Source organism: Fundulus heteroclitus, unplaced genomic scaffold (assembly GCF_011125445.2).
Source record: "Fundulus heteroclitus isolate FHET01 unplaced genomic scaffold, MU-UCD_Fhet_4.1 scaffold_47, whole genome shotgun sequence".
Lineage (NCBI taxonomy): Eukaryota > Metazoa > Chordata > Actinopteri > Cyprinodontiformes > Fundulidae > Fundulus > Fundulus heteroclitus.
The window spans coordinates 2,574,820-2,587,459 of record NW_023396890.1 but is presented as its reverse complement, the minus strand read 5'-3'; the positions used below and the strand labels follow the sequence as shown (position 1 = coordinate 2,587,459).

Genomic DNA, 12,640 nt, shown 5'->3' with positions numbered 1-12,640 from the left:
CATCCTCATCCTCCCTCTGGGGCTCCATATCTCCTCTCCTTTGGTCTCTGAGCTCCTCCTCCTCTCACTCGCTGCTCTTATCACAGCCTGGTTGCTCTCTCTGCTCCTCGCTCAGGGTCCGACTAACAAGCCTGCTGTTGTGCTTCCTGTAGATGGACCCCCCCCCCCCCCCCCCCCCCCCCCCCCCCCATCTGTCCCGCTCACGCTAATGAACAACGGTCCTAATCGGATTAGCTTTATCGTTTCATTGTGCCGAGGCGGCGCTGATTAGGCGGCGGCACCAGGTCAGATCTAGAAGCTGAGACATCCTCTGTCTCTGGCTCCATGAAGACCCCCCCCCCCCCCCCCCCCCCCAGCCGGTACCGGCCCGATCAATAGCAGCCTGATACCTGGCGGCAGCCTTATCACTGGAGTCACCTTGTTCATTAGACCACATTAGCTCCTCGGATCAGGACAAGATTATCCTGCGGGCCCGGCCTTGTAAACCTTGATTGCAATTTGGACAAAAAGATTTCATTGATCTTTAATTTAGCAGCCTTGGTTCTGCTGTGAGAGGTTCTGCTTGTTTGGACCAATAGGGTGAAGTTAGGAACGTGTTTGTTTGCCTCAGACCTCTGCAGCTCCTCTCCTCCTCACAAAGGAAAAGCTTTTCTAAGTGGAGGCGGTCCAGTTGTTCCCTGAATGAGCCGCATCAACAGGCTGATGAAATTAAAAAGAAAACAGAGGAGGTGGAGCAGAGGCTGCTGGCTGCACGGTTCTGATCCGGTCCTCTCAGGACCCATCCCGCTGCTCACATATTTATATATATCTGTAATGATGTGTTCTGCTGCTCTCTGACCCGTTCTCCTCCTGCTCCTCAGGAGCAGCCGGCCCAGGCTAACATCTCCAACATCTGCACGGGGCTGGAGATCCTCTGCTTCCTGCTGACGGTTCTGCAGTCCCCGGCCGTCCTGGCCCAGTTCAAGCCTCTGCAGAGAGGCATCGCCGCCTGCATGTCCTGTGGCAACACCAAGATCCTGCGGGCCGTCCACTCCCTGCTGTCCCGCCTCATGAGCATCTTCCCCACCGAGCCCAGTAAGTCCAGAACCGCCGTCATGTGACAGAACCGCCGTCATGTTCAGAACCAGCACCTATTCCGCTGGGTCGAGCTCTAAGCTGACGGTCCTCTCTGATTGGTCAGCCAGGTTTATCACCTGGATAATTACGTTGTTTCACCTTCACTGGTGAAGTCGTCCCTAAAGTTCTGCAGAACCTCCTGTCCTGCTGGGCTTCTCTCTAAACTAGAGCCACCCAGGAACTCACTGACCCACCAGCATTCACTCACAGAGAACAGGGGGAATTGAACCCACAACCTCATGGCGGCTACCCACTGAGCCTGTAGTCCTCCTCTGGTGGGTCGGGTTATTCTGCTGTAATTTGGTTAAACCTCGCCTCTCTGCCGTCACGCCGACGTTCTTCTGGTTCTGGTTCTGGACTGGTGGACTAAACGGTTCTGGATCTGGTTTAAACGGTTCTGGTTTAAATGGTTCTGGTTTAAATGGTTCTGGTTCTGGTCTAAACGGGTTCACTCCTGCAGGCACGTCAAACGTTGCCTCCAAGTACGAGGAGCTGGAGTGTCTCTACGCCGCCGTGGGCAAAGTCATCTATGAGGGTCTGACCAGCTACGAGAAGGCCACCAGCAACACCAACCCCACGCAGCTCTTTGGTGAGATAAACCTCCTCTACCTCCTGCTCTTCCTCCTCCTCTTCCTCCTCCTCCTGCTCTTCCTCCTCCTCCTCCTCCTCCTCACCTCCTCTCCTCCTCCTCCAGGAACGCTGATGATCCTGAAGTCGGCCTGCAGCTACAACTCCAGCTACATCGACCGCCTCATCTCAGTGTTCATGCGCTCGCTGCAGAAGATGGTCAGAGAACACCTGAGCCCCCAGCAGGCCAACCCGGCCGCCACCGAGACCAGCACAGGTACCGACCCGCTTCCTTCAGAAGGTACCAGCACAGGTACCGACCCGCTTCCTTTAGAAGGTACCAGCACAGGTACCGACCCGCTTCCTTCAGAAGGTACCAGCACAGGTACCGACCCGCTTCCTTTAGAAGGTACCAGCACAGGTACCGACCCGCTTCCCTCAGAAGGTACCAGCACAGGTACCGACCCGCTTCCTTCAGGAGGTACCAGCACAGGTACCGACCCGCTTCCCTCAGAAGGTACCAGTACAGGTACCGCTCCGCTTCCTTTAGAAGGTACCAGCACAGGTACCGACCCGCTTCCTTCAGAAGGTACCAGCACAGGTACCGCTCCGCTTCCTTTAGAAGGTACCAGCACAGGTACCGACCCGCTTCCCTCAGAAGGTACCAGTACAGGTACCGACCCGCTTCCCTCAGAAGGTACCAGCACAGGTACCGACCCGCTTCCTTTAGAAGGTACCAGTACAGGTACCGACCCGCTTCCTTCAGAAGGTACCAGCACAGGTACCGCTCCGCTTCCCTCAGAAGGTACCAGCACAGGTACCGACCCGCTTCCTTCAGAAGGTACCAGCACAGGTACCGACCCGCTTCCTTTAGAAGGTACCAGCACAGGTACCGACCCGCTTCCTTTAGAAGGTACCAGCACAGGTACCGACCCGCTTCCTTTAGAAGGTACCAGCACAGGTACCGACCCGCTTCCCTCAGAAGGTACCAGCACAGGTACCGACCCGCTTCCTTCAGAAGGTACCAGCACAGGTACCGACCCGCTTCCTTTAGAAGGTACCAGCACAGGTACCGCTCCGCTTCCTTCAGAAGGTACCAGCACAGGTACCGACCCGCTTCCTTTAGAAGGTACCAGCACAGGTACCGACCCGCTTCCCTCAGAAGGTACCAGCACAGGTACCGACCCGCTTCCTTCAGAAGGTACCAGCACAGGTACCGCTCCGCTTCCTTCAGAAGGTACCAGCACAGGTACCGACCCGCTTCCTTCAGAAGGTACCAGCACAGGTACCGACCCGCTTCCTTTAGAAGGTACCAGCACAGGTACCGACCCGCTTCCCTCAGAAGGTACCAGCACAGGTACCGACCCGCTTCCTTCAGAAGGTACCAGCACAGGTACCGACCCGCTTCCTTTAGAAGGTACCAGCACAGGTACCGATCCGCTTCCTGTAGAAGGTACCAGCACAGGTACCGACCCGCTTCCTTTAGAAGGTACCAGCACAGGTACCGACCCGCTTCCTTCAGAAGGTACCAGCACAGGTACCGACCCGCTTCCTTCAGAAGGTACCAGCACAGGTACCGCTCCGCTTCCTTCAGAAGGTACCAGCACAGGTACCGACCCGCTTCCTTCAGAAGGTACCAGCACAGGTACCGACCCGCTTCCTTTAGAAGGTACCAGCACAGGTACCGACCCGCTTCCCTCAGAAGGTACCAGCACAGGTACCGACCCGCTTCCTTCAGAAGGTACCAGCACAGGTACCGACCCGCTTCCTTTAGAAGGTACCAGCACAGGTACCGACCCGCTTCCCTCAGAAGGTACCAGCACAGGTACCGATCCGCTTCCTTTAGAAGGTACCAGCACAGGTACCGACCCGCTTCCCTCAGAAGGTACCAGCACAGGTACCGACCCGCTTCCTTCAGAAGGTACCAGCACAGGTACCGGCTGCTTCCTTTAGAAGGTACCAGCACAGGTACCGACCCGCTTCCTTCAGAAGGTACCAGCACAGGTACCGACCCGCTTCCTTCAGAAGGTACCAGCACAGGTACCGACCCGCTTCCTTCAGAAGGTACCAGCACAGGTACCGACCCGCTTCCTTTAGAAGGTACCAGCACAGGTACCGACCCGCTTCCCTCAGAAGGTACCAGCACAGGTACCGACCCGCTTCCTTTAGAAGGTACCAGCACAGGTACCGATCCGCTTCCTTTAGAAGGTACCAGCACAGGTACCGACCCGCTTCCTTCAGAAGGTACCAGCACAGGTACCGACCCGCTTCCTTCAGAAGGTACCAGCACAGGTACCGACCCGCTTCCTTCAGGAGGTCCACTGCTCCTCCAGGTTTCTGACCATGAAGGACTTCTAGAAGGAAACATCTTCCATCTTTCTGGAGCATTTATCTTCTAGAAACATTTGCTGCTGATGGTTCTTCTCATGTCAGGGATGTAAAATCCAAGCTGTGCAGAACCCGACCCACAGAGTCCGGTTCCTCCGCTCCTTCCTGGTTCTCCAGTTTTGGTCTTTTAGTAGAACTTTGCTGCCTTTCTGGGTGAATTGTAGATCCAGCCAGTCTGAGCTCTTCAGAACCGGCTGCTCTTCAGAACCGGCTGCTCTTCAGAACCGGCTGCTCTTCAGAACCGGGCTGCTCTTCAGAACCGGCTGCTCTTCAGAACCGGTCCCTTCAGCGCGCTCTCTCTGTCCCCGCAGTGACGAGCGAGCTGGTGATGCTGAGCCTGGACCTGGTGAAGACCCGGCTGTCTGTGATGAGCATGGAGATGAGGAAGAACTTCATCCAGGTCATCCTCACGTCGCTGATCGAGAAGTCGCCCGACCCCAAAATCCTTCGCGCCGTGGTGAAGATCGTGGAGGAGTGGGTGAAGAACAACTCCCCCATGGCCGCCAACCAGGTGACCTCCTCCCCCCCCGGTAGACGGGCCCAGCAGGGACCTCCTCGCCTCCACGGAGCAGTGAGGAGGAGCTGGAGGTGTTAGCCTAGCAGCTAGCGTAGCAGCTAGAATAGCAGTTAGCGTAGCAGCTAGCCTAGCAGTTAGCCTAGCAGCTAGAATAGCAGTTAGCGTAGCAGCTAGCATAACAGCTAGCGTAGCAGTTAGCATAGCAGCTAGCCTAGCAGCTAGAATAGCAGTTAGCGTAGCAGCTAGCATAGCAGTTAGCATAGCAGCTAGCGTAGCAGTTAGCATAGCAGCTAGCGTAGCAGTTAGCATAGCAGTTAGCCTAGCAGCTGGCTTAGCAGCTAGCGTAGCAGCTAGCATAGCAGCTAGCCTAGCAGCACCTTCTAGTCTGGCTTCTGCTCTGGACTCATCAGTGCTTTTCCTCCCAGATGCCCAACCTGCGTGAGAAGTCCATCCTGCTGGTGAAGATGATGACCTACATAGAGAAACGTTTCCCAGACGAGCTGGAGCTCAACGCCCAGTTCCTGGACCTCGTTAACTACGTCTACAGGTAATGGCCGCCGTTCATCCCTGAGCCCAACGCCGCCCTTTCAGCCGCTTTGACACGACTGCTGGAGGTCTGAGAGTTTAACCGTCAGCAGGCGTTTGGGGAACAGCTGGTTGAAGTTTAAAAGCTCAAAGATTTATTAAACTCCTTGGCTGAGACGAAATGAGAGAAGCTGAGCAGCAAAGAGCAGATCTGCTGGTCGCCACCAGCTCCAAACATCTGCAGACGGAACATTTTAACACGTTCTTCTCTGCAGACCTGGATGGAGAACATCAGCTGTCAGGTTCTCAATGGGGTTCAGGCCTGGGCTTTGACTAGGCCGCTCTAACCCATAATATCTCAGTCTCAGGTTCTCCTGCAGCCTCTAACAGGTTCCAGCATGGTTCTGGTTTATAATCATAATTATAAACACATAATGTAATTATTTTAAAATATTTTTTATTCCAGCTCCTTTATTTAAGATAAGAATTCCTTTATTGTCCCACGGTGGGATTGAAAGGCAAACACAGTCTAATCTAAAATTAGCTCTAAAGAAACACTAAGAGTAGAAGATAAAAGGAAATGTCAGAGTAAATAAATAGAAATGTTGCACAGTGCAGAAAAAGGTAATAGTGGAAAAGACTATTTATATATATTATGCAGAAGCAACCGACGTAGCGAAGGCGCTGGCAGCTTACCTTAGTGATCGGATCAGAACCTGTTTATTTTATTTATTTAATTGATTAGTTTATTTATTTTTTTTGTTTTGCTTATTTATTCAATTGATTAGTTTATTTATTACTTTGTTTCTGCGTGTAAGGCTTGCTAGGCAGCAGGAAAGCTTAACGAGCTTAACAAGCCGACCAATCAGCCCACAGCATCACCTCCTCCCTGTAATTGGACCAAGATAATGTCTTTAGCTGTTTACCGTTTACGAAACTTTAACTTTTATTTAGAGACATTTGTGAATAATATATCTATCACCAACAAATCTGCATAAATGTTGTGGAGCTGATTATTTCCACTGTTCCAAGCCATGAATGTAGGAAATGATGGCGAGCTCCTGCGGCTTTAATTAACACGCTTGTTGTTGTGTTCAGAGACGAGAGCCTTTCAGGAAGTGACATCACGTCCAAGCTGGAGCCGGCCTTCCTGTCGGGGCTGCGCTGCACCCAGCCGGTGATCCGGGCCAAGTTCTTCGAGGTGTTTGACGCGTCCATGAAGCGCCGCGTCTACGAGCGGCTGCTCTACATCTGCTGCTCCCAGAACTGGGAGGCCATGGGCAGCCACTTCTGGATCAAGCAGTGCATCGAGGTGAGCCCCCCCCCCCCCCCCCCCCCCCACAAACACCCAACCCCCCCCGCTGCGCCCCGCTGACGACCTCCCCCTCCCTCTGACAGCTGCTGCTGGCGGTCTGTGAGCGAAACACCATCATCGGCACCAGCTGCCAGGGATCCATGCTGCCCTCCATCACCAACGTCATCAACCTGGCCGACAGCCACGACCGCGCCGCCTTCGCCATGGCAACGCACGTCAAGCAGGAGCCGCGCGAGAGGGAGAACAGCGAGACCAAGGAGGAGGTGAGGCGTGCTCCTGCAGGATGGTGGCGCTGTGGCTCCTCCAGACGTCAGCTTCCTGTTTCCTCTCACCTGTCCGCAGGACGTGGAGATCGACATCGAGTTGGCGCCGGGCGACCAGACGGCGCTCCCCAAGACCAAGGAGCAGGCGGAGCGAGACACGGGCAACCAGCTCCACATGCTCACCAACCGCCACGACAAGTTCCTGGACTCCTTACGGGAGGTCAAGGTGAGCGCTGAGGTCAGCGGTGTCGGCCATGTTGGACGGCGTGTCTGCCCCCGGCCTCGTTTCCCCTGATTTACTGTAAACTGTGCGGTTCACGGAGCCACTTACGCTTTAAACGGCATCCTGGCGGCGTAGGCGCTGACGCTGGTTCTGCTGTTTCAGACGGGAGCCCTCCTCAACGCCCTGGTCCAGCTGTGCCACATCTCCACGCCGCTGGCTGAACGCACCTGGGTGCAGCTCTTCCCTCGCCTGTGGAAGATCCTGTCTGACAGGCAGCAGCACGTGAGTAATCATCATGTTCTGTTCTCTCCTCGGCCCGTCTGCACCTTAGAGCTGCGTTAGATCCTCCATGGTTCCTCCGTAGAAACACGCTAACAGACATCTAGCCTTACGCTTAGCGCCGGCCTCCACAGATCTGACCTTTATGCAGGAGGCCTGTAGAAGAAGCTATGCTCACAGAAAACAGCCGTCGACCCTCCGTAGAGATTAATGTGTGAGCTGAAAAATCACCCCACCCTGAACACGCCACTCCTGAAGCACGGTGGAGGCAGCGTCATGCTGGGGGGAGCAGGTCAGAGCTGATGGAAGACCATCCTAGAACCTGTTAGAGGCTGCAGGAGAACCTGAGACTGAGGTGGAGGTTCTGCTTCCAGCAGGAGAACCAGCCTGAACCTGCAGCCTGATATGTTAGAACGGCCTAGTCAAAGTCCAGAGCTGAATCCATTGACATCTGATTCATAGCAAGACTTGAAAATGTGACGTTCACTGATGTTCATCCAGTCGATCAGGTAATCAGTGAGTTAGCAGGACTGAGGAGACGAGCTTTACAGCGAAGGATGCTTCCCGTCTGCTAGCGGTCAGGATGCTACTTCTCTGCTAGCGGTCAGGATGCTTCCTGTCTGCTAGCGGTCAGGATGCTTCTGAGTCAGTCCGGACTTCCAGGGCGCTGATCGGACCCAGAATCTGTTTTTGGGTTTTCTACAGGACGCCGTCTCTGCTAAGTAGTTTAACAAAGATCTATTTCTATACATCTGATGGTACTAAGTAACAGCAGCTGGTCGTCCCCGCTGCGTCGTGTTGCGTCTGTGCTGCTGCCGTAAAGCGGAGGTGCTGACGGTGTCTCCTCCTCAGGCGCTGTCGGGGGAGATGAGCCCCTTCCTGTGCAGCGGCAGCCACCAGGCCCAGAGGGACTGCCAGCCCAGCGCCCTCAACTGCTTCGTGGAGGCCATGTCGCAGTGCGTGCCGCCCATCCCCATCCGGCCCTGCGTGCTCAAGTACCTGGGCAAGACGCACAACCTGTGGCTGCGCTCCACCCTCATGCTGGAGCAGCAGGCCTTCGAGAAGGGCCTGAGCCTGCACAGCAAGCCCAAGCAGAGCACCGAGTTCTACGAGCAGGAGAGCATCACGCCGCCCCAGCAGGTAACCCTCCTTCCTCCAGGCCTCCTCCGCTGCTCCTCACGCCGCTCCTGCTCACGTGTCACCTCCCCCCCAGGAGATCCTGGACTCCCTGGCTGAGCTTTACTCGCTGCTCCAGGAGGAGGACATGTGGGCCGGCCTGTGGCAGAAGAGATGCAAGTTCCCCGAGACGGCTACGGCCATCGCCTACGAGCAGCACGGCTTCTTTGAGCAGGTGAGGCAAACGAAGGAGGCGATGGCGTTTGTGCCGCTAACGTCTTACGCTAGCAGCAGATTCCAGAGGCTGACGGAGCACTTCGCTGAAACACGCTGGTTACAGGGCGCTGCTTTAAAGTGGTTAGCTTACTGCTAGCATCATGAAAGCAGCATGGGGCGTGTTCCCCGGCAGGAGGAGGGCTGCCGTCACACGTTCAGCCTTCCTGGTCTCGCTCTCTCTCGCTGCGCCGCAGCTCAGAGAGCCACAGACGCGTCTCTGAGCTCCTTGGTTGTGAGAAATGTTGTTTCTGGTCGTGTTTCAGGCCCAGGAGAGCTATGAAAAGGCCATGGAGAAAGCCAGAAAGGAGCATGAAAGGAGCAACGTCTCTCCAGCTGTTTTCCCTGAGTACCAGCTGTGGGAGGACCACTGGATACGGTAGCAGGACCTTCCTACAGCAGCTTGGCCTGCATGTTCCTGGATGTTAGCGCTCCCTGATTAATGCCTTCTTTCTCTGCAGCTGTTCCAAGGAGCTGAACCAGTGGGAACCTCTGACTGAATACGGCCAATCCAAAGGCCACTCCAACCCCTACTTAGGGCTGGAGTGTGCTTGGAGGGTCTCCAACTGGAGCGCCATGAAGGAGGCCTTGGTGCAGGTGAGCAGGGTGACCTCAGCGGCGGCTCCAGGTTCTGGTGTGAAGCCGCCGTTAATGGGAAGCTGGTATCAGCGCCGTCCAGCCCGTCATAACCCGTCGCCTCCCGGGAGGCCGTAAAGTTCAGGCCCGCCTGCTGCGCTCGTTAATTTAGTCGCCTTTGCTGGAACAAAGCGTGGCGCGTTGGGAGCCTCCGATAGCGCCGCTGACGGATAACAAATACTCCTGCTTCCCTGTTTCAAGGAGACTTTGACCCAATCCATCGAGCGGCTCTCTCCTCCACTGACACCTAATTAAATTATTTGGATGCAACATCAGCGCCTTCTTGTTTCTCTGCGCCTCTTTCCTTTTGTTGGTCTTCTATATCTCTGCTCCCTCCCCCGTCTTCCCCCGTCCCCCGTCTCTTTGTCCCCGGCTCGGCGGCTCAGGATGCAGCGGCTAATATTTATGACGGCTGTGTGCGTGAATAATTACCTGAGCATCTGCTGCAGGGTGATTTGTTTTTACGGCAGCGGAGAGGAGCAGAGCTGGAAGTGGCCCTGCTGCCCGCCGCTCAGAGGCAAAGTCCAAACGTCCCCGTTTCAATTAAAGCTGGCTGTTGATAAGGGCGGCTCTGTCTGCGGGATATTCATCAAGCGTCGGCCTGATAACTGCGCTCTGACTGATCGCTGTAATTTCCTCAGGAAAACACACCTGAGCTTCAGCCTCGCTCTGCGTCTCTCCCTGATCCATAAACTACCTCAGTGCTGCGTCAGTGCTGCATGCTCACACCGCATCGTCTGTTCAGCTCCGGGCTTTGACTAGGCCGTTCTATCCCACCTATTCCCTCTGAGGCTGCAGGTTCTGGCTGGAAGGAGAACCTGCGCCTCAGTTCTCCTCCAGGATGGTCCTGGTTCAGCTCCATGCTTCCCCCAGCATGACGCTGCCGCCGCCGTGCTGCTGCACGCGGCCCGTTTGTTAAATCTGTGCAAACTGAGGTTCTGTGTGGGCCTGCAGGTGGAGCTGAGCTGTCCCAAGGAGATGGCCTGGAAGGTGAACATGCACCGCGGCTACCTGGCCATCTGCAACCCTGAGGAGCAGCAGCTGAACTTCATCGAGCGGCTGGTGGAGATGGCGTCCAGCCTGGCCATCCGCGAGTGGAGGAGGCTGCCGCACATCGTGTCCCACGTGCACACGCCGCTGCTGCAGGTTAGGAGGAGGAGATCCGTGTCAGGAGATCATCGGTGCTGCCGAGCGTCGCCGATAGCCGCCTTCATCTCCTTCACTGTGGTCTGTGATGAGGAGATAGAGCGAAGACAATGACAGCAGCCGTTAAGCCTCCTTGGTTGGTCTGAGATGGAGAAGCTGGCCGGTGAAAATGAAAGACTAGAGGAGGATGAGGGAGGGGAGGAAATAAAAGGTAGTTTAGAGTTTCCATAATTACTGCGCTGCCATCAGATAGTGTTTGATTAAATACCTGCAGCAGAATCACATTTACATGATGAATGGGTCGGCCTGAGTGAAGGTGAGAAGTGGGCCATCAGCTGATATGAGCAGATAGTTGGGGAGGGGGGGGGGGGGGTCTGCTGCTGGCTAATTTCTCTGCTTCAGTCCGGGGAGGGGGGGGGGGGGGGCAGGTCCTGCACGTTAGAATCAAGTTATCATGAAATCCCAGCGATCGATGAATTATCACCCTGACTATCGACCACAGGCTCGGCATTAATATTGACTGATGAGTGGTTATAATAGCAGGATTGATTATATGTTTCTCTGCTGCTGCGGCCGATCAATGCCGCTTCTTTTCAGGGAATGAGAAAGAAGCTGCTCACTTATCATCACGTCTGCCTGCTCCTCTGTCTGGGGGGGGGGGGGGGCTCCTCTTTATGGTGATACTCAGCAGCTGATTTCCTCCAGTTTTCAGACATTTAGGCCTGAGTGAGAGAAGTCCAGAGGAAATTTACCTAAAGGGACGATGTGATGATGTTAAACTGGTGCCTTGGTGGTAAAATATTCTTTATTTCACATCTAAAGACGCCGTGATGCTGATTTTGGGTCATAAAGAGCAAAGCGATCAAGCTTTAGCCCTGAGATGGACCGAGGCAGCAGGACTGCTGCCTGACCTGGTGCCATGCTGTCCTCAGGGATAGAATCAGGCTGAAGGCTGAAGGGAAGCAGAAGATACAGATTAAACAGTTTTTAATCGTCACGTTTGTCTCCAGGCGGCTCAGCAGATCATCGAGCTGCAGGAAGCGGCTCAGATCAACGCCGGCCTGCAGCCCACCAACCTGGGCCGCAACACCAGCCTGCATGACATGAAGACGGTGGTGAAGACGTGGAGGAACCGGCTGCCCATCGTGTCCGACGACCTCTCTCACTGGAGCAGCATCTTCATGTGGCGCCAGCACCACTACCAGGGTGAGGCCCGCTGTGCTAACCTGCAGCTGCAGCCGCTGTGGCGCCGTCTTCATCGCCATCTTCATCGCCATCTTCATCGCCTGTATCTTCATCGCCTGTGTCTGCTCTCCCTGCAGCCATAGTGACGGCGTACGGCACCAACACGCAGAACGACCCCAACAACAACGCCATGCTGGGAGTTCATGCCTCGGCGTCGGCCATCATCCAGTACGGAAAAATCGCCCGTAAACAGGTACCTGCAGCCGTTTGGCTTCAGAGGAACAGTTCTGCAGATGTTTAGAGCCAGAGGCTGAAGCAAAGCCTGCAGCGTGGAACCTTCACTGACCTGGAAGCAGCAGACGGCTCCGCCTGCAGCACTGCAAAAACGGAACTAGAAATAAGTAAAATATTCTTTAAAATGAATGCATTTGTCCTTGAGCAGGTAAATAAGATCATCTGCCAATGGAATAAGTTGTTTGCACTTAAAATAGGAACAATTCATCTTCATCATCTTATTTCAAGTGCAGGATGTCTAAATATCTTATTTTAGGGGTCATAATACTCATTCCATTGGCAGATAATCTTATTTACCTGCTTAAATCAAGGATAAATAGACTCATTTTAAGAACATTTTACTTATTTTTAGATCCGTTTTTGCAGTGAGCCGCTACTTCCTGCTTTGTTACACAGGAAGTGGCGGCTGGAGGCGGAGCGCCACCAATAAAGTTCCTACCAGAAACACAAAGCTTCTGATCTTAGCTCTGGTTTCTCCTGAGGTTTAGTGGCTGCCTCCAGCCTCCTATAGATAGAAAGTGCTGTGATTCATGCTGAGCTCAGGTACCTGCTGCAGGTACAACATCAGCTGCTTCCAACCTGAACTAAGTGTGTCTTCCTGCTTGCTCAGGGGCTGGTGAACGTGTCTCTGGACATCCTGAGCCGCATCCACACCATCCCCTCGGTGCCCATCGTCGACTGCTTCCAGAAGATCCGGCAGCAGGTCAAGTGTTACCTGCAGCTGGCCGTTGTCATGGGCAAGAACGAATGCATGCAGGTAACCGTCACCTTTGTTCCCTCAGTGAAAGCTCAGCAGC

General features: G+C 54.7%; 1 protein-coding gene across 1 annotated transcript in view; it reads left to right on the top strand.

Annotated features, from left to right (window-relative positions):
* LOC105929276 (transformation/transcription domain-associated protein) overlaps positions 1 to 12,640 on the top strand; it is a 76,767-nt gene that overhangs the window by 44,381 nt on the left and 19,746 nt on the right. Inside the window, exons 44-60 of the mRNA XM_036132049.1 lie at positions 861 to 1,074; positions 1,577 to 1,705; positions 1,811 to 1,960; positions 4,383 to 4,582; positions 5,014 to 5,135; positions 6,212 to 6,425; positions 6,512 to 6,691; positions 6,771 to 6,917; positions 7,077 to 7,196; positions 8,046 to 8,333; positions 8,407 to 8,544; positions 8,849 to 8,961; positions 9,044 to 9,179; positions 10,173 to 10,364; positions 11,375 to 11,570; positions 11,687 to 11,802; positions 12,454 to 12,600. Of these exons, the coding sequence (XP_035987942.1) occupies positions 861 to 1,074; positions 1,577 to 1,705; positions 1,811 to 1,960; positions 4,383 to 4,582; positions 5,014 to 5,135; positions 6,212 to 6,425; positions 6,512 to 6,691; positions 6,771 to 6,917; positions 7,077 to 7,196; positions 8,046 to 8,333; positions 8,407 to 8,544; positions 8,849 to 8,961; positions 9,044 to 9,179; positions 10,173 to 10,364; positions 11,375 to 11,570; positions 11,687 to 11,802; positions 12,454 to 12,600 (2,802 nt within the window). The remainder of the gene's footprint in view (positions 1 to 860; positions 1,075 to 1,576; positions 1,706 to 1,810; positions 1,961 to 4,382; positions 4,583 to 5,013; positions 5,136 to 6,211; positions 6,426 to 6,511; positions 6,692 to 6,770; positions 6,918 to 7,076; positions 7,197 to 8,045; positions 8,334 to 8,406; positions 8,545 to 8,848; positions 8,962 to 9,043; positions 9,180 to 10,172; positions 10,365 to 11,374; positions 11,571 to 11,686; positions 11,803 to 12,453; positions 12,601 to 12,640) is intronic.